The sequence below is a fragment of the Onychostruthus taczanowskii genome, unplaced genomic scaffold (genome assembly GCF_017590055.1).
Source record: "Onychostruthus taczanowskii isolate IOZ18803 unplaced genomic scaffold, ASM1759005v1 scaffold56, whole genome shotgun sequence".
Lineage (NCBI taxonomy): Eukaryota > Metazoa > Chordata > Aves > Passeriformes > Passeridae > Onychostruthus > Onychostruthus taczanowskii.
Window position 1 is genome coordinate 1,948,666 of NW_024503235.1, and position 25,723 is coordinate 1,974,388.

The 25,723-nt window shown below is 51.6% G+C and overlaps 1 protein-coding gene across 1 annotated transcript in view; it reads right to left on the reverse strand.

Moving 5' to 3' along the window:
• Positions 1-367: 367 nt before the first annotated feature.
• CSMD2 (CUB and Sushi multiple domains 2) overlaps positions 368-25,723 on the reverse strand; it is a 244,171-nt gene continuing 218,815 nt past the window's right edge. Inside the window, exons 52-71 of the mRNA XM_041417597.1 lie at positions 24,422-24,595; positions 22,751-22,924; positions 19,864-20,037; positions 18,896-19,084; positions 16,912-17,085; positions 15,810-15,992; positions 14,790-14,966; positions 13,102-13,281; positions 11,462-11,635; positions 10,301-10,474; positions 9,157-9,230; positions 7,738-7,849; positions 7,125-7,304; positions 5,856-5,921; positions 5,174-5,335; positions 4,127-4,239; positions 3,427-3,514; positions 2,528-2,666; positions 1,664-1,838; positions 368-449 (exon numbers count right to left, since the gene is read on the reverse strand). Of these exons, the coding sequence (XP_041273531.1) occupies positions 1,679-1,838; positions 2,528-2,666; positions 3,427-3,514; positions 4,127-4,239; positions 5,174-5,335; positions 5,856-5,921; positions 7,125-7,304; positions 7,738-7,849; positions 9,157-9,230; positions 10,301-10,474; positions 11,462-11,635; positions 13,102-13,281; positions 14,790-14,966; positions 15,810-15,992; positions 16,912-17,085; positions 18,896-19,084; positions 19,864-20,037; positions 22,751-22,924; positions 24,422-24,595 (2,867 nt within the window). The 3' untranslated portion in view covers positions 368-449; positions 1,664-1,678. The remainder of the gene's footprint in view (positions 450-1,663; positions 1,839-2,527; positions 2,667-3,426; positions 3,515-4,126; positions 4,240-5,173; positions 5,336-5,855; positions 5,922-7,124; positions 7,305-7,737; positions 7,850-9,156; positions 9,231-10,300; positions 10,475-11,461; positions 11,636-13,101; positions 13,282-14,789; positions 14,967-15,809; positions 15,993-16,911; positions 17,086-18,895; positions 19,085-19,863; positions 20,038-22,750; positions 22,925-24,421; positions 24,596-25,723) is intronic.

Sequence of the window (25,723 nt, forward strand, 5' to 3'; positions counted from 1 at the left end):
TTCCCAAAGTTTGGAAAGCTCCCATTTGAAAACCCTTCCTCTGCTCAAGCCCTGGGGTAGAAAATCCAAAAATAACCCAGAAAACCAAACCCAGACACACAAATCCTCATCCTGTCCCATCCAGGTGTTTTCCACGAATCCAGCACCTTGTGCACAGCCTCTTTGTCGCCCAAGCTCTTCCCAAAGTTTGGGAAGCTCCTTCCAGGAGCAGCTCGGGAAAGCCTTCCCACCACCAGGCCTTCCCAAGGTCTGGGAGCAGGGCTGGAGCAGAACCTTTGGCTTGGAGATCCAGCAGGATGGAGGAGGTGGATCCAGCAGCCCCTCGGGAATTCCAGGGAGGTGCAGCAGCTTCCCCGCAGCCTCGGCAGGGGCGGGAGCAGGAGGTGGGGAGGGGATGGATGGATGGTGAGGTGGGACAGTCATCCACACTGCACACCGGCCACGGGAACCTGGGAAAGCAAGGGGCTGCTCAGGACACATGGGAATTCTGGGGGAGTGGCTTTGCTATCCTAAAATTGGAGTATTCCAGAGGGAATATTCCCTGCACTCTATGATCCCATGAGAACCCTTCCAGCTCCCCACGTTCCATGATCCCAAACCCTTCCAACTCCAATCACTCCATGATCCCAAACCCTTCCAAGTCCCCACACTCCACGATCCCATGGGAACCCTTCCAACTCCCCACAATCCATGATCCCAAGAGAACCCTTCTTCCAGTTCCCCATATTCCATGATCCTACGGAAACTCTTCCAACACCACACATTCCATAAGTCCATGAGAATTCTTCCAACGCCCCACATTCCACGATCCCATGAGAACCCTTCCAGCTCCGCATATTCCATGATTCCAACCCTTCCAACTCCCCACACTTCATGATCCCAAACCCTTCCAACTCCAATCACTCCACAATCCCAAACCATTCCAGCTCCCTGCACATTCCACGATCCCAAACCCTTCCAGCTCCCCACACAGTTCATGATCCCAAACCCTTCCAACTCCACACCATCCATGATCCCATGGAAAACCTTGCAATTCCCCACACACTCCACGATCCCAAACCCTTCCAACTCCCCATAATCCACTATCCCATGGGAACCCTTCCAACTCCACACCCCCCACGATCCCAAACCCTTCCAGCTCCCCACGTTCCATGATCCCAAACACTTCCAGCTCCCCACACTCCATGATCCCAAGAGAACCCTTCCAGATCCCCACATTCATGATCCCAAACCCTTCCAACTCCCCATAATCCACTATCCCATGGAAACCCTTCCAACTCCACACACTCCACGATCCCAAACCCTTCCAGCTCCCCACACACTCCACGATCCCAAACCCTTCCTGTTCCCCACACACTTCACAATCCCATGGAAACCCTTGCAATTCCCCACACACTCCATGATCCCAAACCCTTCCAACTCCAATCACTCCACGATCCCAAACCCTTCCAGCTCCCCACACACTCCACGATCCTAAATCCTTCCAACTCCCCATGTTCCATGATCCCAAACCCTTCAAACTCCCCATAATCCACTATCCCATGGAAACCCTTCCAACTCCACACACTCCACAATCCCAAACCCTTCCAGCTCCCCGCCCACCCCACGATCCCACGGCCCCGGGGGACGCGGGTGGCCGCGGGGGCGGCCCTGTGCCGCTCACCGTGCGGGGACAGCGCTATACGGCCGTGCACACCGTGCTCACTGTGAACTCGGCCTCGCCAGCCATGATGTCTGAGGGCTGCAGGTTCCTGTCGTACATGGGGTTCTCGAAGGTGCCCCTCACGTTGGTGTTCTCGTGGCCGGCGTAGCCGTTGAACGGGACTTTGGGTCTCCTCCTGTGGGATCGGGGACAAAACCCGCACAGAGGACAGCCCTGAGGGAGGGCACTGACAGGGGAAACCCGTGGGGATGGGGCAGGAAAATCCTGCCGGGGGTTTGCAGCACTGATCAGGAGCAAAACTGAATTTACACCACGTTCAAAGCTATGGGGTGAGGGGGAATTTGCTTTTTATCCTTCTCAATGTGGCCACAAATCCCATTCATGGCCAGCAAAACCCTCATTGCTCTCCTCTCCCAAATCCTCATCCCACCATACTTTATTTTCCCTTCTTCTGAATTAAACCAGCCCTAAAAGGGGGATTTTAAGCCCAGCTCACTGATACTTCTCTCAAATCCCTATCTTTCTTTCAGCTTTTGGAGTTCCTGCTCCAATCTCCCAAACCCTCTTTGTTGCTGTCCCACCTCTTGAATTAAACCAGCTCTAAATGTGGGATTTTAAGCCCAGCTCACTGATATTTCTCTCAACTCCCTGAGTTTCTTTCACCTTTTGGGATTCTTGCCCCAAACCCACCTGTGTTTTTAGAGATAAAGCACAAACCCTGCAATAACCTCCCAAACCTTCTGGTTTTTTTCCACCACCTGAATTAAACCAGCCCTAAAGGGGGGATTTTAAGCCCAGCTCACTGATACTTCCCTCAAATCCCTGAATTTCCTTCAGCTATTGGAATTCTTGCCCCAAACCCACCTGTGTTTGTAGAGATAAAGCACAAACCCTGCAATAATCAGGGCGATGAAAGGCACAAGGATGGCGGCTGCCACGGAGCTGCTGTTGGATGCAAAGTGGTGGCCTATGGATTCGGGGTCGTTTTCCATCATGCTGATGTCTGGAACACAGCAGAAAGGAACACATTTCCCACATTTCCAAACCCCTGCTGGGGGAAAAGGGCTTGGCTCAAAGTACAGGTGGCACCAGCAGCAAAATGAGTGAAGTGGTGCTGGAAAAGGGAATTTAAAAATGGATGTGCAAGGATGGAGATCCAGCCTAACTTAGGCCTCATCATTTATTTACAGCTGCAATTAAAGAGAGGTATAAATTGATTTATTTTGCAAAAAAGATCCAACTTAGATGCATGAAGTTGGGCTTTAAGGAGACTCTGAAATGCTGCAATAACGAGCATCCATAAAGTTGATGAGATTCCAGCAATCCTGAGGGATTAAAGAGCTCAAACCATGCTTTAAGAGGTAGTTAGGAGCTTAAATTTTGGGTGGTTTAAGCTCCCAAGAGCCTCTGTGATTTCTGATGGAGACACTTTCTGTGGTGGGAATGGGGTTTGGACTTGGCAGGGATTTGGGAATTTGGAAAAAAACATGTCCAGGTGTTGCCTGTGCTTCCAAACTCTCCCTGCCTTTGGACAGCAGCCTGGTTATTCCTCATTTTGCTCCCAAATTATAAATTTTATCCTTGTGCTGTTTGTTTCGTGCTGTTTGTCTCCCACAAACCTCACACCAAGTTCAGCAGAGCTCGGAAAGCGTGGAAAATTCAAGCCAGGGGTTGGAGAAACATTCCCTGCCTGGAAACCCCCAACCAGGCCAAAATGGAGCTTCTGGAATCGAGGGGAAAAGTGCAAATCCAAGGAATTTTACCAAGTCTCTGCAGGCCAAACTGCCCGAAGCCTTTGCCACGCACAAAGCCCTGGTACACGAAGGTGCCACTCGAGGACTCCGACGAGACCTGTGGAGAGTGGAAATCAAGGGATTTATCCAACTTTTCCCTGGATTTAACACCCAGTTCGTCCCAACCCCTTCAAAGTGCATTAATTTGATGCAATTCCCCAGAAAATCCTGGCATTTTTTAAGGAGCTTCACCGCCCAACAGCTGAAAGTTCTTCATTCTCGAAGGAAGGGAAGCTAAAAAAATCTTTGTGATAAACTGGAGAGGACATTGCTGATTCCAGAGGGAGAGGGAAAAAGTGGCCATGGGTCAGTTGGATCCACATTTTTTCCAAGCCCCAGTGGATCCCTAAAGGGCTTGGGAAACTCCCAGACACAGGCAAAGGATGAGGAGTTGGCTCCAGTAAGGAAAATCAGCTTTTCCAGCAAGAAGTTGAGCAGACATAAAACATCCACATGGAACAAATCCCGCTGGTTTCTCCTCCAGCATTATCTGGGAGATGATGGGTTCCAAACCCCAGGGCAATAAAACCAACCCCCAGCTGCAGGAGGAGCTGTCACCTGCTGGAGAAGTGCCACATGTCCCCTCCCAGCTCTGGGAATTATCCCTCAGCTCCAGGGAAGGGAAATCCAGGCTGGGACAGCCAAGGAAGAGTGGATTTTGTTCACTCACGTGTCCATCCAGAGCCCATTTGTCATTCCTGAACTTGTTGGCAAAGATCTCCAGTGGCCCCATGATCTGGTACACCTGGAGCAGCAGGTGCACGTCTTCCTTCTTGTAAATCCCTGGAAAAGAAGGGATTTTGTCAGCTCTGGGTTGGAAATAATTGAGTGGGATGGCAGAGAGACCACGTCAGGATTTGAGTGGACACCAGCCCTGGCACTGGGATACACTGGGAAACACAGCCCAGGATATTGAAGATATTTTCCACATGGGAATGGATTCAACTCAATATTTAATTAAACCTCCCTGGGCAGTTCCAAGGTCTGAGCACCCTTTCCATGGAGAAACATTCCCAAAAATCCAACCTGGCACAGACTGAGGCTGTTTTACCTGGGAGCAGAGCCTGACCCACCCTGGCTACCCTCTCCTGTCAGGGAGTTTTGGGAAGCCCCCTGAACCTCCTTTTTTCCAGGTTCCATCAGAAGCTCTCCAGACCCTTTTCCAGCTCCATTCCCTTCTCTGGACACACTCCAGCCCCTCAATTTCTCTCTGGCCATGAGTGACCAGAACTGGACACAAACCTAGAGGTGTCCCAGTGTCATAGACAGGAAGAGAAATTAAAAAAGAAAGACCTCATAAAATCAGGCCTAAATTAATAGCTGCAAGTTCCCACGAGAAAACAATCTTGGTGTGAAAGATTCATTAACACAGCAATCTATTCCTAGAGTGAAAAATAAGTGCACCAGTATAAACAATAAGATCTGTCTCATGGGAATCAGTAGAAAAACTGTGTAAACTAACTAAAAACACAGAAGTTTGACAGGTATGCAAAATATCACAAACAAAATACCACGCAGACCAAAAAACTAAGTGTAAATAAGCGTCCACCAATAAGATCTGACACAGCACCTTCTGATAATCCCATAAAATATGACTTATCCAATCAAGAATGTGCTTTTATCACAACATCCCAGCAGTGCCAGCGCAGGGGACAGCCCCTGCCATGGCAGTGCCAGTGCCACCCCCTCCCAAAGGCCACCTCGTCGTGTCCCTCACCCGACACCTGGAGCTCCACCCCGCTGTGGTCGATCAAGGTGGCGTTGACCTTGCTGGTGGCAGGGTCAAAGCTGGTGACAGAGAGCATGGCTGGCTGCTTCTTCCCCATGTACTCGTAGGAGCCTTTCCACAGGGAATTCCTTGCGAACACATCCGCAGGCACTGGAATTACAGCAGTGGGAGATGCAAAAAAAAAGCCAGCAGCGTTTCCATTTTTTCAGGGAAGAAAAAAAACGGAGCAGGATTTTTGTCTTTCTTTGAATTAACTTATAATAATTAAATTGTTTTAAATATTTAATATTTGAAAAATATTTTGTGTTTTAAGTATCTTAAATCCCACCCGCTCTGTGCCATCACCATGGGGAACAAAGCCAAAACCAGTGACTTTAATTAGTCCGTTGTGACCAAAAACACAAGGAAAGTTTTAAAAACAAACCAACCCCTGAAATAATTTATTAGGAAAAGTTAACTTCAAACAAAAAAAATGTCAAATGTACAAAATCCTGGAAGGGAACACTGTGGGGAGGGCAGTGGGTGTCGATGCCCATCTCCTGCAAGGATCCTGTTTGATCTCCAGGGAACAGGCTGGGGCATGTGGCAGCTTCCAGAGGGGGGGTTCAGGAGGGGGGATGTGAGGGGGCAGCAGGGATGTGTCCATGGGGACGAGCCCCCTGAGCCTCACCTGAGGCCTTGGCGAGCGGCGGCTCCCGCGCGGTGCCCACGGGCCTCCCGCTGGGCCGGACGTCGGCTGCGACAGGGGGCAAAGCACAGCTGGTCAATATTTGGGGTCTGGCACTGTCCACGCCAGGATTCCTGAGGCTGGAAAAGCCCTCCAAGGTCACAGAGTCCAAGCTGTGCCCGATGGCCACCTTGTCACCCAGCCCAGAGCACCGAGTGCCACGTCCAGGCCTTCCTTGGGAATTCCAAACCTCCCTGGGCAGCCCCTGCCAAGGCCTGTCCCCCATTTCTGTGCAGAAATTTTCCCTAAAATCTGACCCCCAAACTCCCCTGGTCCAGTCTGATGCCGTTCCCTCTCCTCCTGTCCCTGTTCCCTGGGAGCAGAGCCCGACCCCCCCGGCTGTCCCCTCCTGTCAGGAGTTGTGCAGAGCCACAAGGTCCCCCCTGAGCCTCCTGTGCTCCAGGCTGAGCCCCCTCAGCTCCAGCAGGAGTTTTCCAGCTCTGTTCCCATCCCTGGACATGCTCCAGCCCCTCCTTGTCCCAAATGGAGGAGCCCAGAAGTGGACACAGCACTCGTGGTGTCCCTCACCAGTGTCCAGGACAGGGGACAATCCCTTTCCTGCTCCTGCTGGTCCATCCCTGATCCAGCCAGGTGCCACTGGCCACGTGGGCACAGCTGGCTCATGTCCTGCTGCTGTCCCTCGGCATCCCCAGGTCCCTCTCTGCCTTTCAGCCTGTCCTGCCCTTCCCTCTGCTCCAATCCCAAGTGTCCAGAGTGACCCCGCTCCAGGAGAGCCACAGGGCACCATTTCAATGGATCAGAACATGTTCCTCATCCAAGACTCTGTGGCAGGTAAAATGTGGGGGAGATAAACAATTTTTATCCTGTGCAGGCATTTCTAGACCCAAAAATTCCCCAGGTGGCTCTTTAAGGAAAGACTGGAGGTGGCACCTGAGTGTTGGGTCACAGGTTACACTTGATGATCTCAAAGGTCTTTTCCAACCTAATTCTGGGATTCTGCTGTGGAAACCAACAGTGGAGACCCTCCTACCAAGTGAAAGTCAGGCTGGGCCATCCCACAACTTTTAAGGGAACAAAATCATGGCTGAAAACACCTCCCCTCTCCTCCCTTGGAGTTCTGACCCCAGAACTGAATCTTGGCTTTATCTGCAGTCTGAAAACCACCTTTGAAGCACCTCAAGGCTCGGGATCTCCACAACCTGAGAGCCTGGGGAGGGTCTCAGAGCCCAGCTGGTGCTGCCAGCCCCTCACCCAGGCAGATGGGGGGCTTCCCTGTCCAGCTGCCGTCGGCTTTGCAGGTACGGTGCTCGGAGCCCCCGGTGAGGTAGAAGCCGCTCTGGCAGGAGTAGATCAAGGTGTAGCCCAGGGAGGGCAGGTCCAGGGCACCCACGTTGGCGTGGGATGGGGTCTCAGGCTGCTTGCAGTGGTGGGCTGGAGAGGACAGGGAGAACAGGTGAGAGAAACCAGCCAGGAGGGCACGGGGAGGGTGAAAAGCGACACCGTGGCAGCAAACTTCCAATCCTGGAAGAGTTTCTACAGCACAGCTCACAGGGATTTTTCCCAGCTGGAGGAATTAATAAGGAGCTTCCCATGCTGGGTTTCTGTTCCTGGCTAAAGCTGAACCAGGCTCCAGCTGATGAGCTGGAAATCAGGATTGGCCACCCCCGTTTTTAAGGGAAAAAGACAAAGGTAAAAGATGCTGAAGCACCTCTGAGCCCAGAACTGAGTGCCAGGTGTGGGTGCAGACTAAAAACTGCCTTTGCAATCCCCAATTCTCCCTAAAATCCAGCACATTTCCTCCAAGGATTCCTTTTCCAGAGCCTGGCTGAGGGCCCCAGCTCCCTGTGGCATTCCCAGGACTCACGGACGCAGTCGGGCTGGACGCCGCTCCAGGTCAGGTTGGGCAGGCAGGTCCTGGTGGTGGAGCCCTGCAGGAGATATCCCTTCTGGCACCTGAAGAACAGGATGCTTCCCACCTGTCCCAAGGGGAGACAATCACTCAGCTTCCCAGGGATTCCCAGGCTTTCATTCCATCCCCTTGTCACCACCTCAGCCCTCACAGGAGCAGCTCCACTCCCAGGGAAGCTCCCAGATGAGCAAAAATCCCACTTATGGTGTCTCCAAATTAATTAAACCTAAAATTAATTAATTAAACCCCAAGATTAAGGTAACTAATTAGCAGGGAAAATGGAAGGATCCACTCTGGCATCCACTATCCCTGCAGGGAATGGGTGGGAATGGAGCCCCCAAGGGAGTCACTGTGGGATTTTTGTCCCCATTCCAATGATTTCCTGCTGGATGAGAGATGGGATTAGCAAAGGCACCTGCAGGATTTGGCCTGAAAATTAATGGGAATTAATGTGAATAGCAGCAACTATTAATTGGCACTGTAATTAATTTCAGATACAATGCACTGCTTATTAATGCTGTGCAAACCCACTTGGAGGGCTAAAGGAGCACACTGCGGGATTAGCAAAGGCACCTGCAGGATTGGCCTGAAAATTAATGTGAATACCAGCAACTATTAATTGGCACTGTAATTAATTTCAGATACAATGCACTGCTTATTAATGCTGTGCAAACCCACTTGGAGGGCTAAAGGAGCACACTGGGGTGTCCTGCTCCCAGGAGGAGACAGGAATCCATGGAAGGACACATGAATCCATAGGATGGGACATGAATCCATAAGATGGGACATGAATCCATAAGATAGGACATTAATCCATGGAAGGACACAGGAATCCATAGGATGAGACATGAATTCATAGGATGGGACATTAATCCATGGAAGGACAAATGAATCCATGGGATAACACAAGAATCCATGAGAGGGGACACGAACTCATGGGAGGACACAATAATCCATGGAAGGACACATGAATCCATGGGATAACACAAGACTCCATGAGAGGGGACATGAACTCATGGGAGGACACAATAATCCATGGAAAAATGCAAGAATCCATGGAGGAAGGACACATGAATCCATGGGACAATGCGGGAATCCATGGGAGAACATGTGAATCCATGGGAAGACACAAGGATGCACGGGAGGACACATGAATCCACAGGATAACATGTGAATCCATGACAGAAGGCATTAACTCATGGAAGGATACATGAATCCATGGGAGAACACAATAATCCATGAGAGGAAACATGAATCCATGGGAGGACACATGAATCCATGGAATAACACAGGAATCCATGGGAGGACACGTGAATCCAGGCCAAGGATTGAGCAGGGCTGGCTTTGTGCTGCACCCCTCTTCCATGGCCATACCTGATACCCTTGGGAATTGTTCTGCATCCCAAAAAGAGGCACCCCAGGATCTGCACACGTCGTGAGGCTGGGATCTGTTAAAAACAGGGAAGGGATTTATGGGAGGGTTCAGACTCCTCCAGGCACACAGGTCCTGCTGCACCTCTGGAACACAAGAGGGATTTGGCTCTGAAGGAACATATGGCAACAAGGAAAACCACATGGATCTTCTTGTTCCTTAAATCCCTGCCTGCTGCAGCACGAAGCAACCAGAGGCACTTCATCCCTCAGGAGAAAAATTGGGAACACACACCTTGGATCAGGACAGCTCTTCCCCACATCCACACCCTCTGCTCCCAAGGGCCATCCCAAGCTCCAAGCACCACGGTGATGCCACCCTCCTCCCTGCCCTCTCCTGAGACATAAACTTTAAGGAATTTAGAGATTTTAGAGGAGCTAAGATTTTAGTTAGAGATAAGCTTTATTGGAGTTCATTGAAATAAATGGGTAGGCCTTGATGAAGTTAAGAGTTAGTAGTTAACTAATAATTGATTGCTTGTCAAGACAATGTTTGGTTAGCTGGGTTTATAATGAAGAATATAGAAACTGATAAATAGCTTTAGGAACATAAGACAATTGTGGGCCTCCTCTGTTCTGAAACCAATTGAAGACAGGGAATAGGAGTTCTACCAAGGGTTCATTTGTCATATTTGCATTGAAAAAGTAGAAAGGTCAGAACGAGGAAGACTTCACTTCCTCATTTTGGGACCCCTCCCCATGAAAGGGACCACTGACCCATTTCAAGGAATAAACTACGCATGCTTAATAGCTTTAGAACTAATTAGCATACAAAGAGGGGAATGGGATGTACCAAAATTATTAATATGTATTTGTATTTTGGCTGTTCAATACTTGTATAGATAAAAAGGGTCTGTAATCACCTGTGAATTGCAGTGTGTGTTTGGGAGCTATCCCTGGCAATAAACACACACTTTCTGACTTTAAACTGTTGGAGAGTCTTTGTCCGTCACAGCTGGATATCGGTACTAGACCAATATCCTTATTTTTTAAATAAATCCCTCCTCCCATCCTGATCTCCAAGGACCACGGGGCTGGGATTGGAAGTGAAGAGAGCCCCCAAAGCTTTCAGCTGGGCCCCCCTTACCGATGCAGCTGGGCTGGGTCCCGCTCCAGGTGCCGTCGGACTGGCAGAACCTCCGCGCCGACCCCACGAGCACCAGCGGGGCCAGGCAGGAGAAGGACACGGACGAGCGGTAGGTGAAGCCTCGGTCCTCCCTCCTGCCCTGGGCTGGGGTCCCCGGGTCCCCACAGAACACGGCTGCAACAGCAAAGGGACAAGGAGGTGGCCACAGACCCCTCAGGAATGTCGCATCCCATCCAGCCCATCCAGCTCCATGATTAGCTCAGGAATCAGGGGTGGCAGAAGGCATTGCTGGCTGCATTCCTTGTAATTATCTCCTTTTGGCAGTGGTTGTTAATTAACTTCCACCTTCTCCCCCGGATTTGCCTTTTTTTTCCCCCCTCTTTTTTCTCCCCTAATTGCACAGTGTCACTTTGTTCCTTGGCTCTGTATCACATGGAAAGCCCACTAATTATCCCAGATCCTGGGAAAGGTGTGAGGAACAGTGAGGGGTTTGTGGGATTTAATACGAAAATGGATATTGTGCAGCTGGAAAAAGGACTCAGAGCTGCCTTTAGCATCAGGAGATGTTTAATTTCCTTTTTTGTTTGGTGTTTGCTGTTGTATCAAACCCACCCAGCTCCACAAAACACTCCCAACTTCTGCTGCAACATGGTGCCCTTTGCCAAAGGATTTTTTGGCAGTTCCAGGAATCCCGATTGCAGAAGATTGGGTCACTGAGGGCAAACACCCAGTTTTGAGGATATTTTGTAAGCAGGAACATGGAAAATGCCCGGATTCACCCCAAATGTGGCATCACCCTTCTGTAACAGGGGTAGAGTGACCGCCTGTGTCCCTGGAGTGACCACCAGCATCCCTGCCTCCTCCCTACAGATGCCAAACCAAGGCTCCCAAAAATCCAAGCCATGAGGGAGCTGGGAGAGCAGCCAGACTTTGGCTCCAGACTCCTGAAGCATCACCATGCCACCAAAAATTCCCACTCCAGCTGCCGGAAAACTCCATTTAGGAACAGGGCACAAAGCACAGCACGATCCCTCCAAACCCTGAGCTGCCAAACCAGTGACACAGAGCTTAGAAAAAAAAGCTGGGAAAAGCCCCAAAAATCTGGATTTGAAGCAGAATCCTGCTGATTGCTGGTGGGAAAGAAGGAAGCTGCCTACTCACGGAAGCACTGGGGGATCTCCCCGCTCCAGGAGCCGTTGCCCTCGCAGGTGAGCACGGCGGGCAGGGACAGCTGGTAGCCCTCGAGGCAGGCGTAGCTGATGCTGGAACCCCAGCTGAAATCTGATCCCACCACCTTCCCGTTGGGAATGGCCTGGGGAGCTCTGCAGGTGATGGCTGGAGGAGAAGGAAGGAGGAGGAGGAGAAGGTGGAAAAGGAGGAAAAGGAAAAGCAGAATGAGAAGGTGGAAAAGAAGGAAAAGGAAAAGAAGGAGGAGAAGGAAAAGAAGGAGAAAAAAGGAAGGAAAAGGAGGAAAAGGCAAAATAGGAGGAAAAGGAGGAGAAGGAAAAGGAGGAGGATGAGAAGGACAAGGAACAGGAAAAGGAGAAAAAGAAAAGGAGAAAAGGAAAAGAAAAGGAAAAGGAAAAACAGAGTCAGGTCTCTCCACTTCTTAATTATTTCCATTAACAAGCAAATTCCACGCAGGGGTGAAGTCACGTCCTGCTCTCCAAGAGCATCTCCTGGGACTGGCACAAAGTGGGGACAAACCCTTCAATGTCTGGAGTTCAATCCCAAATTATGAAATATCATAATTTCATAATCCCAAATTATGAAATATCCAAGCCCAGGCCCTGCACAGACACCCCAAAATCCCACCCTGAGAGCATTGTCCAAATATTCCTTGAGATCCTGGGGCTGTGCCCATTCCCTGGAGAGCCTGTTCAGTGCCCCACCACCCCCTGGTGGAAGAACTTTTTCCTCAACATCTCTACAAATCCGATTTTGAAGTCAATGCTCATTCTCAGCTGAAGGTAAAAATCTGCCCTGACATGGTGTGAAAACTCATCCCAGATTTCCCCGAAGATTCACACATTTTGGACAACCTGGCTGAGGCTCAGACGAGCAGTTGAAGCCACAACCTGTCGGGTTTTCACCCACTCTGGGGTGTTTGGAGATGACATTTTTGCAGTGCTCTCCTCTTCAGCTCAGAGGAGCTAAACCTGTGCCTCCAAATGAGACTCTTGGCCACATTCTGGATCATTTCTGCAGCATTTGCTCAGTGCAGAGAAAAAGGAGAGGAAGAATTGCTCTTTACAGCCTCTGAAGGAGCTGGAGTGCATTTGAAGGTTTTTATGTGGCCTGTTTTTATATCACCTCCATGACAGGTGAATTTTCCAGATTTTTAAAGGAATGCAGAGATGCTGCCACACATTTTATCTGTGCTGGGGGGTGAGGAAAAGAGATCCAGCCTGCCCAGCCACTGCTTTCCTATTTCCCTTTTCTATCTCTGAACCACAGGAGCCGTCTCAGAATAATGAAAAGACTCGCAGGGAACATTTTTCAGATGTTTCTGGGTGATGCCAGCACAGCGTCTGCTGGAAAAACACAATATTTCATCCAAGCTTGATCTGAGTTTTTGTGCAAAATCACTTTACTCCCTGGGCTTTGAAGGAGAAGAGCAATTCCTTCCCTCCCTCCCAGGCACAGATTGATAGCCCTGAACACAGCAAGGTGTTGCTGCTTCCCTGACAAACGCCAAACTTTGGGTGGAAGGAGGGAGCTGAGGAGCGCCCAGCCAGGCTTCCAGGGAAACTCTGGTGGCCTGCAAAACTTGTCTCCTGCACCCCCTGCAGGGTTCCTACCCTTGCAGACAGGTTTGGTGCCGTTCCAGGTGCGGTCCTTGGTGCAGGTGAGGGCAGCTGCTCTGTCTGACTCCATCATGAAGCCAGGAGTGCACTGGAACACCACGGATTTGTTGTAGGTGAAGTCACTGCCCAGCCTGAGCCCGTTGGCCGGCACGCCGGGGTCTCCACAGTTGATCACTGCCAAGGAAGGGAAAAAGGAGAATTTCTGGCAGCTGGAACCACACCTGTGATGGTCCTGAGTGAGTTTTTTTTTCCAGGTGGGATTTAACCAGTTAAATGTGGAGCAGGTTTGTAGCACAAGGTGGAGCTTAATGGCTCATTAAGACCTTGAAAGGAGCTGGATTAACACTCATTAAACTTTAAAGCAAAGCCGGGTCAAACCTGGGTGAAGGGAAGGCAGTTTGCCACAGCACTCCCCACTTAGCCCAGTCACTGCCTCTGATGTAAATCCACCTTTGTCACCACCCGTTCCCAGCCCTGAGGTCACATCCCTGCCCCAGGAATGTCACACTCAGGAGCAGCCCCAGAGAGCCCCCCCAGCTCGGCCAACACCCACTCCCAAAATTACCCCAGAGCTCCCTCCATCCAGCTGGAAAAAGAACCCTACAGCAAGATTTTTCCATTAGATCCCAGCAGAATTCCCAGGCTGAGCTGCTGCTGGTGCCAGGCCAGGCTTTAGCAGAGTTTCTCAGGGTGGCACTCTCTTGGTGCCTTAGGATTTGAGCTTTCCTATTTTTCATATATTTTTAATCCTGAAGTTCTTAGTCTGTAACTCTAAACTCCACACACAGTGTGAGCTGCTGCTTTCCCATTTTGGGCAGACACAACAATTCCCCTCCAGGCCTGGCAATCAAGGACACCTCACTGCCTCAGGCCTGAGAGATGGAAACAAAAGTGAATTGGGGGGAGAAAACCTGGAGTCAGTGACTTCATTACCTAATGAAATGCAGCATTACCTAAAGCTGCAATTGGAATTAATTAATCCCCAAAATGCAAATGGACCAAAATTATAAAAGTGTGAAACCTGTGACCCATCATCCATTTTTTGGGTTTAGCCCCTGGGGGGGCTTTGTCTGCCCTAAAGGTACCTGAAGACCCTTCAATAAATACAACTGCTTTTTATTCCCTTAACTTTGTCTGGCCTCTGTTTTTAGGTAGCCCAAAAGGCATCAAGTGGGCACAGCTGGGCCTGGCAGCTCATCCTCGCCCTCTCCCTGTGGCAGGATTCCATCCCAGTGGTGCCCTGTGAAGGCTGAGCTGGAACAGAGTTAAAGAATAAAGCAGGGATTTATTAAAAGGATCTCCTCAATGGATGCACCTTGGGCAGCACAAGAGCCCAGCCAGGGCTACACCCAAAATGAACGAAAATGGCCACAGAAATGGATGACTGGTTACAAGATCTCACATTTTTGTAAGTCTGGATATTGGAGTTAATTGTCCAATTACAGCTTTAGGTTATGAAGTCCCATCCTTCTTGTTTTTCTCTCTTCAGCCCACGTTGTTTGTGCTCTTGGGCCTGAGATTTGGGTGGTTCTCCTTGGTCCCCAGCTGGAGCAGGAATTGTTTTGTCTCCCTGCTCTGTGCAGAGAGCTCACCATCCCTAATATGAAGCTCAGACCCACCCACTAAAGCACACAGAACCCGAAAACCACAAAAGCTAAACCTGAGGCAGCACCAGTGCTCACCAGTGCACTCGGGGCTGGTCCCAGTCCAGGTGCCGTTGACGGTGCAGTGCCTGCTCAGCACCCCTGTGGAATAATAACCTTCCCTGCACTGGTAGATGATGGAGCTGGAGAACACCAGGCCATCGTTGAAGATCACCCTGGCATTGCTGGGCGTCCCAGGATTCCCACAGGAAATCACTGCCAGGGAAATGGGGAAGTTAAAATAACCCAGGGAACACAAACAACCCCCAGAACCCCGAGGGGCTCCTCCTGCATTGCCTGTCCTCAGTAAAGGCAAATTCTGGGATGTGAGAACACTTCCGGGGACACCAGAGACATTCTGGGGACATGAGAGCATTTCTGGGGACACCAGAGCAGTCCTGAGGACATCAGAGGAATTCTGGGGACACCAGAGCAGTCCTGGGGACATCAGGGCAATCCCGGGGAAACTGGAGCAGTCCTGGGGACACCAGAGGAATTCTGGGGACAGTACAGCAGTTCTGGGGACTCTGGAGCAGTTCTGGGGACACCAGAACAGCTCTGGGGACACCGGTGCAGCTCTGTGCACATCAGAGAATTCTGAAGACATTGGGGCAGCTCTGGAGACATCAGAACAGCTCTGGGGACATCAGAGCAATTCTGGGGACACTGGGGCAGTCCTAGAGACACTGGGGCAACTCTGGGCATACCAGAACAGCTCTGGAGATACTGGGGCAGCTCTGGGGACACTGGGGCAGCTCTGTGCACATCAGAGAATTCTGAAGATATTGGGGCAGCTCTGGAGACACCAGAACAGCTCTGGGGACACTGGAGCAGCTCTGGGGACACCGGGGCAGCTCTGGGGACACTGGGGCAGTCCAGGGGACACTGGGGAAGTTCTGGGGACACCAGAATGGCTCTGGGGACACCAGGGCAGCTTTGGGGACACTGTGGCAGCCCAGGGGACACTGGAGCAGCTCTGGGGACACCGGGGCAGCTCTGGGGACACCGGGGCAGTCCCGGGGACACCAGAAGAGCCCCGGGGCTGTGGCACAGGGGTACCTTCGCACTCGGGCTGCGTGCCGCTCCAGGAGCCGTTGGCGTGGCAGATCCTCTCGGAGGAGCCCCGCAGGGAGTAGCCGGGCTCGCAGCTGAACCTCACCACGCTGCCCACGTCGAAGGCATCCCCCAGCCCAATCCCATGGGAAGGGATCCCGGGATCGCCGCACACGCCCTGGCTGCCCCCTGCCCAGGGAGAGCACAGAGTCACCAGAGCCACCAGGGGACGGTGGCTCTTGTCACCCTCATGGGGAATGCCATCCCCAGCAGAGCAGTGCAATTCCAAATTAAACATTCCCTGGTTCCAGGAGCCCCCCTGGTTTTGAGCTGGATGCAAACATGGCCACAATTCCTGAATCACAAGGTGGAGCCTCCCGCATCAGCCCCAGGGATGTTTCCCCTCCACAAAGGAATTCCCACATGCTCCAAGCCAGCCCAGAGCAGCCGGCACTCAGGGAACAAGGAGGGGTTGGAGCATGCGGGAAAGGGAAGGGAAAAGGGAAGGGTTGGGGAAGTTCAGGGAAGGGAAGTTCAGGGAAGGGAGGTGCCTCCTCCTCGAGGCACAAGGAGTAGGTGATGATGGGTGGGAGGTGATGACAGTGGCTGGGTGACCAGGAATGGGTGACAATGAATGAGTGACCATGAACGGGTGACCAAGAACGAATGACCATGAGTGGATGACCATAGATGGGTGACTGTGAATGGGTGACTGTGGCTAGCTGACCGTGGCTGGGTGACCATGAATGGATGACCATGGCTAGCTGACCTTGGCTAGCTGACCATGGCTGGGTGACTGTGAATGCGTGACCATGGCTAGCTGACTGTGGCTAGTTGACCATGGCTGGATGACCATGAACCGGTGACCATGAATGGGTGACCATGGCTAGCTGACCATGTCAGGGTGACCATGAGCAGTTGACCATGGCTAGCTGTCTGTGTCTGGGTGACCATGAACGGGTGATGACCATGGCTAGCTGTCCGTGTCTGGGTGACCATGAATGGGTGACCATGGCTAGCTGTCCATGTCTGGGTGACCATGAACGGGTGACCATGGCTAGCTGTCCATATCTGGGTGACCCCCGCTGCCCCTCCCGGGGCCCCTCACCGGAGCAGTGAGGCAGGGAGCCGCTCCAGCGCCCGTCCAGCTGGCACATCCGCGTGGCATTGCCCACCAGCGTGCGCCTGCCCAGGCAGCTGTACCTGACCACGGAGCCCACCGTGTGCTTGTCCCCCGAGATCTGCGCGTGGGGAGGGGACCCGGGGTGGCCACACGACACCACTGCAAGAGAGACACAGCTTCAGCACCTGGAAATTCCAGAATTATGGCTTGGGGGGCTTTAAACGTCAGTTAATGCCAACCCTTTCCATGGGCAGGGATGCTTTTCCCTATCTCAGGTTGCTCCAAGCCCTGTCCAGCCTGGCCTTGGACACTTCCAGGGATGGGGACACTTCCTGCTGCTCTGGGCACCTGTGCCAAGGCCTCTCCACCCTCATAGGGAAGTTCAACACACAGGAAACAAAAACATGGGATAATATTTTTTTTTTTTAACTTTTAACCCCAGGAATCCAAGGAATCAGTGGTAAAACAGACCTGGGTTTCCAAATGCCCACAAATCCTACAAACCCTAATATTTTATGGGAGATAAAATGGAGGAAGGAGATCCCTTGTACTCAAGGGGCTGAGGAAGCCTGGGATTGGGGTTTTAACAGGAATTCCCTCCTGGCTGTGGGAATATGGATCATCACTCACCAATTCCCCAGGAACCATGCAAGGGGTGAGGACAGGACAAAAGGAGAGGAAAATGTGCCCAAAACTGCTCAGTAGGATTTGGTGTGGAGGGATAAACATGGAAAAAACAAAAGGAACAATCCCAGCTTTGGAACAGCTCAAGCCAATTGGAATTTCCAGAGTTCTGAGGCCATTCCCGAGGGCAGGGAATGGGACTGAAGCTGGTTTAGTGCCCAAAGGGACAAACTGGTCATGCTGGGAGTGGGGCTGATCCTGCCTGCACCTCCCTAAGGCAGCTAAAATCCACTCTGGATCCCAAATTCCCAGTGTAAGACTGGGACCCACTCACTCAGGTGAGTCCTCACTTAGGTGAGCCCTCACTCAGGTGAGTTCTCACTCACCCAAGGTGTACCCTCAACCACTCAGGTGAGTTTCCACTCATCACTCAGGTGAGTCCTCCCTGTGCTCCAGAGCTACTCCTGCCCTCTCCACCTGCACCATCCCAGCTGGATCCTCTCCTCACCCTCAAAATCCATTGGGATCCACCTGTCCTTACACAGATAACCCCCTGCAGCAGGATCCTCTCCTCAAATCCCAAAACCCATCAGGATTCCACCTGGAACCCCCAAAACCCATTGGGATTCCACCTGTCCTTACACAGAGAACTCCCTCCAGTAGGATCCTTTCCTCAAACCCCAAAACCCATTGGGATTCCACCTGGAATCCCCCAGATCCACTGGGATCCACCTGTCCTTACACAGAGAACCCCCTCCAGTAGGATCCTTTCCTCAAACCCCCAAAGCCCATTAGGATTCCACCCAGAACACCCAAAATCCATCGGCATCTGCCTGTCCTTACACAGGGAACTCGCTCCAGCAGGATCCTCTCATCAAACCCCAAGATTCATTGAGATTCCTCCTGGAACCCCCCAAATCCACTGGGATTCCACCTGGAATCCCCCAAATCCACTGGGCTCCACCTGTCCCTACACAAATAATCCCCTCCAGCATGATCCTCTCCTCAAACCCCAAAACCCATTGGGATTCCACATGGATCTCCCAAAACCCATTGGGATTCCACCTGGAACTCCCAAAATCCATTGGGATTCCACCCAGAACTCCCAAAACCCATTGGGATTCCACACGGAGCTCCCAAAATCCACTAGGATCCACCTGTCCCTACACAGAGAATGCCCTCAGCAGGATCCTCTCCTCAACCCCAAACCCCCTTCCCTGGGAAACTCCTGAAACCACTGGGATCATTCCCAGGTGGATTTTTTTTTGGGGGGGGCGGATTTTCCCTCATGAATCCTGCTAAACCCCATGACATGAGCTGGGCAGGGAGGGTTGGGGCCACTTACAAAGGCACTGGGGGAGGGCTCTGTCCCACGTGCCATCGCCCTGGCACGTCAGGACGTGCGTTCCCAACAAATAAAATCCGTGGATGCACTGATAGGACACGGTGGTGCCGAAGCTGAACCTGTGGGGGCCGCTCGGCTGCACTTGCCGGACGCTGTTTTCCAGGTGCCCGGGGTCAGAACAGTTCACAACTGCAAACAAACAACAGAACAACACCCAAAAAATAACGGGAGGCAAAGGGTGGGGCAGAAAATGTGTGGTTCTCCAAAAAAAAAAGCGGGAAAAAAGGTGGGAAGTTGAAGATTTTATGTTGTGATTTAAGTTTGGTTTTTTTTTTCCCCCTCTGAGATTTTTTAGGGTGAGAGTGGAAAAAATTCTTGTGAAAAGGGAGTCCAGGCAATGCTGCAGGTTCTCACCCAGCAGCAGAGGCTGGATCTCCAGCCCCAAATTGGGATTTAGATTATCCAGCTGGGAATAACTGATCCCAAGCAGGGAATAATTGATAATCCAGCATGGTCAGAGATCCTGGATTAGGGGAATGCATAGGGAGGGAGTGCAGGGAGAGGAGGGGATTTGGGAAGTGAACCTGAGTGCTGATCCCATGGGAAAAAGGGAAGTGGGCTCTGCACAAAGCTATGGGAAGATATTTCCTGGGAAGATAAATGAGGAGATTGGACAAGGTGATTTGGGGGGGAACAGAGGAGAGATCCTGATTTTCCATGGACATGGACTGTGACCACCAAGGTGTGTTTGTAGGGCTGTGCCTGCCTTTAACACCCTCTGACCCCAAATTTAGGTCTGATCCCAAATTTCCTTTTCCAACACACTCCAACACCTTGGAGAACGCAGCGAGGTGAGAAAATCCCACGGGATTTACAGCGACCCTGGGATCTCCAACATCCCCTGGATGGTTTCCAGGGATTTCTGGCTTGGGATCATGGAGAAATCCCCAAGGAAGGCCCAGACTGACCTCGGCAGGATGGCAGGGTGCTGCTCCACTGGCCGTTGGCCAGGCACTGGGATTGGGAAGCTCCCTCCAGGCGGAAGCCGGGATTGCACTGGAATTTGGCCACGTCGTTGAGGTTGAACTGGGAGCCCTGGGTGAGGCCGTTGGGGGGGTTGCCAGGGTGGCCACAGGTGATGGCTGCAAGGACAAAATGGAAATGTCACTGGATTTATTCCTGGAGAAAAGGTGGATTATTCAATGGAAAAAGTTGTGAAGGTAGGAGAGCATAAAACCCCCACATCAATCCCAAAACCCAAAGACTTGGGGCCTGCTCTCTTGAGATACAGGATGACATTGAGAGAATGGGAATTTTGTAGGTTTTAGTGGCACCAGGAATTCCCTGTATCCCTCTCCAGGCAGCTGAGTGCCAGGATCTCACTGATTTACACCACATACCCCTCTCCAAAAATCCCACCTCCTGCTCTTAATCCCACACCACCCCCAGCATCCCAACCTCTGTTGTTCCCTCCCTCTCTCCCCATGCCAGTCCTGGCTGCTCCCTGCAGGGAAAAGTTACACCTGGAAGCAGATAGAAAAGAGGGAAAATAGGAGGAAAATCAGAATTCCAGGACAGAGCCTGAAGAGATGAAATCTGCCCAAGTAGGAGAAACTTTGTGGGAAGATTTTACTTCCAAATCCCTGAAGTGAGGATTTTTTTTTTGAGTTTTTTTTTTTTCCCTGAGGTTGCTGTTGGCTCAGGATGAAGTGAAGGGCACAGGAGCTGCTCTGGCAATTCCCAGGGAAGCAAAGCCAATTCCAGCATCCCAAATACTTCTGGGAAGTGGCTGGAACACTCTGCTGTCACCTCGGCAGGTGACACAGGGAGGGCACAGCCCCGCTGCTGGCAGAGCCTTTGATTCCAGCCAGCTCCAGGCCACAAAAGGAAACTCAGGATGAGCCACCAGGAGATTCTTGGCTGCCTAAGGAATGTGACATCCTGGGACAGCTGAGGACAAAGCTTTATTGATCATTGTCACACGGAATGTCCTGATTTGTCCATCAGAAAGAATTCGGTTTTCCTGGCCAGCTGCCAGCACCAGGAGATTGAAGGGAAGATGAAATTCCCACAAAAGATCCATAACAAATCTGACTGCCCAGGTGGGCTGGAGCACAGGGATGGGGATTTGTTCCAAGCTGGTGGCAGGGAGAAATGAGAAATATGGAGTGCTGCAGGAAGCAGGTTTGGGATATCATCCCACGTTTTTGGAAATGGGAGGGATTCTGTCCCTGGATTAAAACAGGCTTCCCACAGTTCCACGGATCAAAGAGAGGAGGTGACTGCAGCAGGTTGGGATGGGAAATACCAGGAGAACTGGGAATGGTGCTGTGCCCTGAGTGGGGTCAATAAAGCCCTGGGGTGCCTCATTCCAGACCCCACCAGAGCTCGGATCGACAATCCCAAATTTCTGTTACCCCCAAGGTCTAAAATGTGCCATAACTCAGAATTCCAGAATGGTTTGGGATGGAAAGGAGTTTAAAGCCCATCCCATTCCAGCCCCTGCCACGGGCATATAAATTCCACCCTTTCCAACCACTCCTCTCCCAAAAATCTCCAGCAGGATCTCAGACACCCCCCAAATTCTTCCTCCTTCTGTGTGCACAGCCAGCCCACACCTCGGGGGTGTGAGCTCTGCTCAGCCCTTTCCACAGCCCCTTCCACAGCCCCTTCCTGGCCCTCCTGGCTGGAATTTTCCCCCCAGGGCTGAAGGAATGACAAGTACTTATGCACACAAGAATTTAATAGAAAGATTTGATGGACAAGTAAAATACCTTTTACTAACCAATAAAGTAATTGGCCAGAAAGCTACTGACCAATTGGAGTGGCATGTGAGGTCTGTAAAACTGCATAAAAAGGAGTTATAAAGAGTAGGTTTTTTCCTGCATGAAGAAAATGGAGTCTCAACAGCAAAACACCCCGAATGTGCATCCATGACCACCCCACACCTCGTGGGTGTGAGCTCTGCCCAGCCCTTTCCACAACCCCTTTGACAGCCCCTCCCAACCCCTTCCAGGCTGGAATGTCCCCCCGGGGCTGAAGGAATGACCAGTATTTCTGCACACAGGAATTTAAGAATAGAAAGATTTGATGGACAAGTAAAATACCTTTTACTAACCAATAAAATAAATGGCTACAAAGCTACTGAACAATTGGAGTGACACAACAAGGTCTATAAAACTGCATAAAAAGGAGTTATGTGAATAAAGAATAATTTTTTTCTTGCATGAAGAAAATGGAGTCCTGTGTGATTTATTCTGATAGAAAAATGCCCTGAACGTGCATGCACGGCCACCCCACACCTCATGGGTGTGAGCTCTGCCCAGCCCCTTCCACAGCCCCTCCCAACTCCTTCCAAGCTGGAATTTTCCCCCCAGGGCTGAAGGAATGACAAGTACTTACGCACACAGGAGTTTAAGAATAGAAAGATTTGATGGACCCTAACCAATAAAGTAATTTGCAAGAAAGCTACTAACCAGTTGGAATGACACATGAGCTCTGTAAAACTGCATCAAAACTACTTATGTGAATAAAGAACAGGTTTTTCCTTGCATGAAGAAAATGGAGTCTCGAATCAGTGTGGTCATCAAGAACAGGTCTTGCTGCTCCAGACCATCAATCTGGCCTCTCACTTGCTCCAGACTAGCTGAACATGAACTTTAAGAGCACTTCTGTCTTTAGGAGCACTTCTGTCTCCTGCGCCTCATCCTCAAGAGCTGACAGAGGCGTCTGTCAGTCCTCGCTCTTCCTCCTTCTCATGGGCGTGAGCTCTGCCCAGCCCTCTCCACAAGCCCTTCCACAGCCCCTTCCAGGCTGGAATTTCCCCCCAGGGCTGAAGGAATGGCAAGTACTTACGCACACAGACAGGCGTCTTGCCGGACCAGCGGTGGTCCTGCTGGCAGATGCGCACGGACATGCCGATGAGGCGGAAGCCGGGCTGGCACTGGTACACCACGCTGCCGCGGTAGTTGTAGTTCTCCCCGTTGATCTGCCCGTTCACAATGGGGCTGGGCACGCCACAGTGCCCGGCTGGAGGGGGGAAAACAGCAAGAATCAGCTGGGGGTCCCATCAGAGGTGTCCCCAAAAGGCATCGCCCGGATCTCTGCGGGATTGGGGTGAAGAGAAGCCCAGACTGGGTTGGGCTGGAAGGGAATGTAAGGATTGTCCACAGGGACACCTTCCACCATCCCGCATCACTCCAAGCCCTGTCCAGCCTCTCCTCGGAGACTTCTGGGATGGGGCAGCCACAGCTTCTCTGGGCATGGATGGGGTTTGGAGAAGCCCAGACTGGGTTGGGTTGGAGGGGGATGTAAGGATTGTCCACAGGGACACCTTCCACTGTCCCTGATCACTCCAAGCCCTGTCCAACCTCTCCTTGGAGACTTCTGGGATGGGGCTTCTCTGGGCATGGATGGGGTTTGGAGAAGCCCAGACTGGTTGGGTTGGATGGGAACGTTAAGGGTTGTTCACAGGGACACCTTCCACCATGCCAGACTGGGTTGGGTTGGATGGGGATGTAAGGATTGTCCACAGGGACACCTTCCACCATGCCAGGTCACCCTGTCCAACCTCTCCTTGGACACTTCCAGGGATAGGGCAGCCCCAGATTCTCTGGGCATGGATGGGGTTCATGATGCCCAACTGGTTTGGGTTGGAAGGGAACATAAGGGACAAAGAGGGCACCTGGAAAATCCAACCTTTTCCCTGCTGCCCCTGCTATTCCTTTTTCCTGCATCCAGCCATGGAGAGTGGGGGGAAGCTGAGCTCTTCCCATTCCCACCAAGGCCTGCTCCCTTCTGCTTTTTGTCCCCTTAATGCTTCCCAAAAGATTGTCCCTTTTATTTATCCCCAGGAAACTGAGGCACAGGGAGGGACAGGAGCTCCAGGCCAGCAGGACTGAGCTGCCTCTTGCCTTCATTCCATGGAATCATGGAATGATTTGGGATGGAAAGGAGTTGAAATCCCATTCCACTCCCTGCCATGGGGACACCCTCCACCATCCCTGGCCACTCCAAGCCCTGTCCAGGCTCTCCTTGGACACTTCCAGGGATGGGGCAGCCCCAGCTTCTCTGGGCATAGATGGGGTTCAGAGATGCCCAGACTGGTTTGGGTTGGAAGGGAACATAAGGATTGTCCACAAGGACACTTTCCACCATCCCTGGTCACTCCAACCCTGTCCAGCCTCTCCTTGGACACTTCCAGGGATGGGGCAGCCCCAGATTCTCTGGTCAATCCACGCCTGCTGTTTATAGGGAAGAATCCATCCCAATATCCAACCCAACCCTGTCCTCTTTCCGCTCCAGGCTGTTACCTCAAGACTCTGCTGTCATAAACAAACATCCCCATCCCAAAACTCTCCCAACACCTCACACCTACTGAGGATGCAGGAATCAAACCCTGTTACATCCACTTCAAACCCCTCAGGGTGGACATCAGTCCCTAAATCCCCCGTTCCCTCCCGAGGAGCCTCCAGGAGCCTTCCCCACACCCATGGGTGCCACAGGAGGTTCCCAAGGGACACCTACCCAGACAGCGGACCTCAGCCCCGCTCCAGAGCCCGTTGGCCATGCACTCCCGGACCCTGGAGCCCACCAGGGTGTAGCCAGTGTTGCAGGAGAAGATGGCAGTGGCCCCGTAACTGGTGAGGGTCCCGATCTTGTTCCCGTTGGGAGGGGTGGGCAGGTCCCCACAGGAGATAACTAGGACAGATCCCAAAGGATAGTGAGAACAGGCTGGGTTTTGAAGGAATGCATCCAGGCACAGTACCAGGAGTTATTGTTGGAGTGGGAAAGTTCATTAAATAATTCCAGTAATTGTAATAATTCCAGAGCCATGTTAGACGAGGTGACAAAAATAAGAGCTGTTAATATTTATGCTTCAGGACACAAGGGAAGCACTAAAGACAGGCTGGGAAGGAACCAAAGGATTTTTTCACACCAGAACTTCCTCACACAGGAATATTTTTCTGTCATTAACCCATTGCTGATTCCCAGAAAACCCACAGAATCATGGAATGGGGTGAGTTGGAAGAGACCTTAAAGACCATGAGCAGGGACATCTCCCTCTGGGCCAGGTTGCTCCAAGCCCTGTCCAGCCTGCCCTTGGAATGGCACAAAGTTTCCTATTAAAAGTGACACCCAGCTTTCCCCCATAAGCCAAAATCCAGAAATCTGCAGATCCCAGCTGGGTTTGTGGGATGCAGGAACCCCTGCAAACCCAACTCCCCCTCAGAACTCCAGCTCTTGATTTTATCTTCATTTTCTCTGCCTTCAAGCTCTGCAAATCCTCCAGAGCTCCCGCAGGGTGCTCCTGACCTCGGGGCACTGCCAAGATCCTGTCACTTGGATTTAGGTGGCAATAAGGCTGAGGGAACAAAAGGAGGTCAGGCTCCTGCTCCCAGAACCAGAGGAAGAGCTGGCAGGGGGAAAAGTACATCTGTCACCCACGCCAGCAGCCACAGCTCCACAAACAAAGGCAGGCAGCAGGGAAGGAAAGATTTTGCTGCCTCTGTCTGCACTTGGAGAGAAAAACTCTCCACCTCTGACAAAAGGAGAGATCCAAAGCACAGCAGTGGTGTCAGAACAACTGAGAGCTGCTGGTGTGCCGCGCTGGGTTTGATTTGCAGGTGACACTGTTACCCTTGTAAACCTGGTGTTTGTGTGAGAGCTGAGGCTTGACAGCAGAATTCTTTATTTTTCGTCCTTAAAAGCCCTGACTTCAGAGCAGCTGTGACAGAGAAGCTGCTGGGACCCCACAGCAACAGCTGAGCTGAAGGGCTTGAGATCCCAGAGAAGTGCTGGGATTAAACCAGGAATCACATCCAGGCA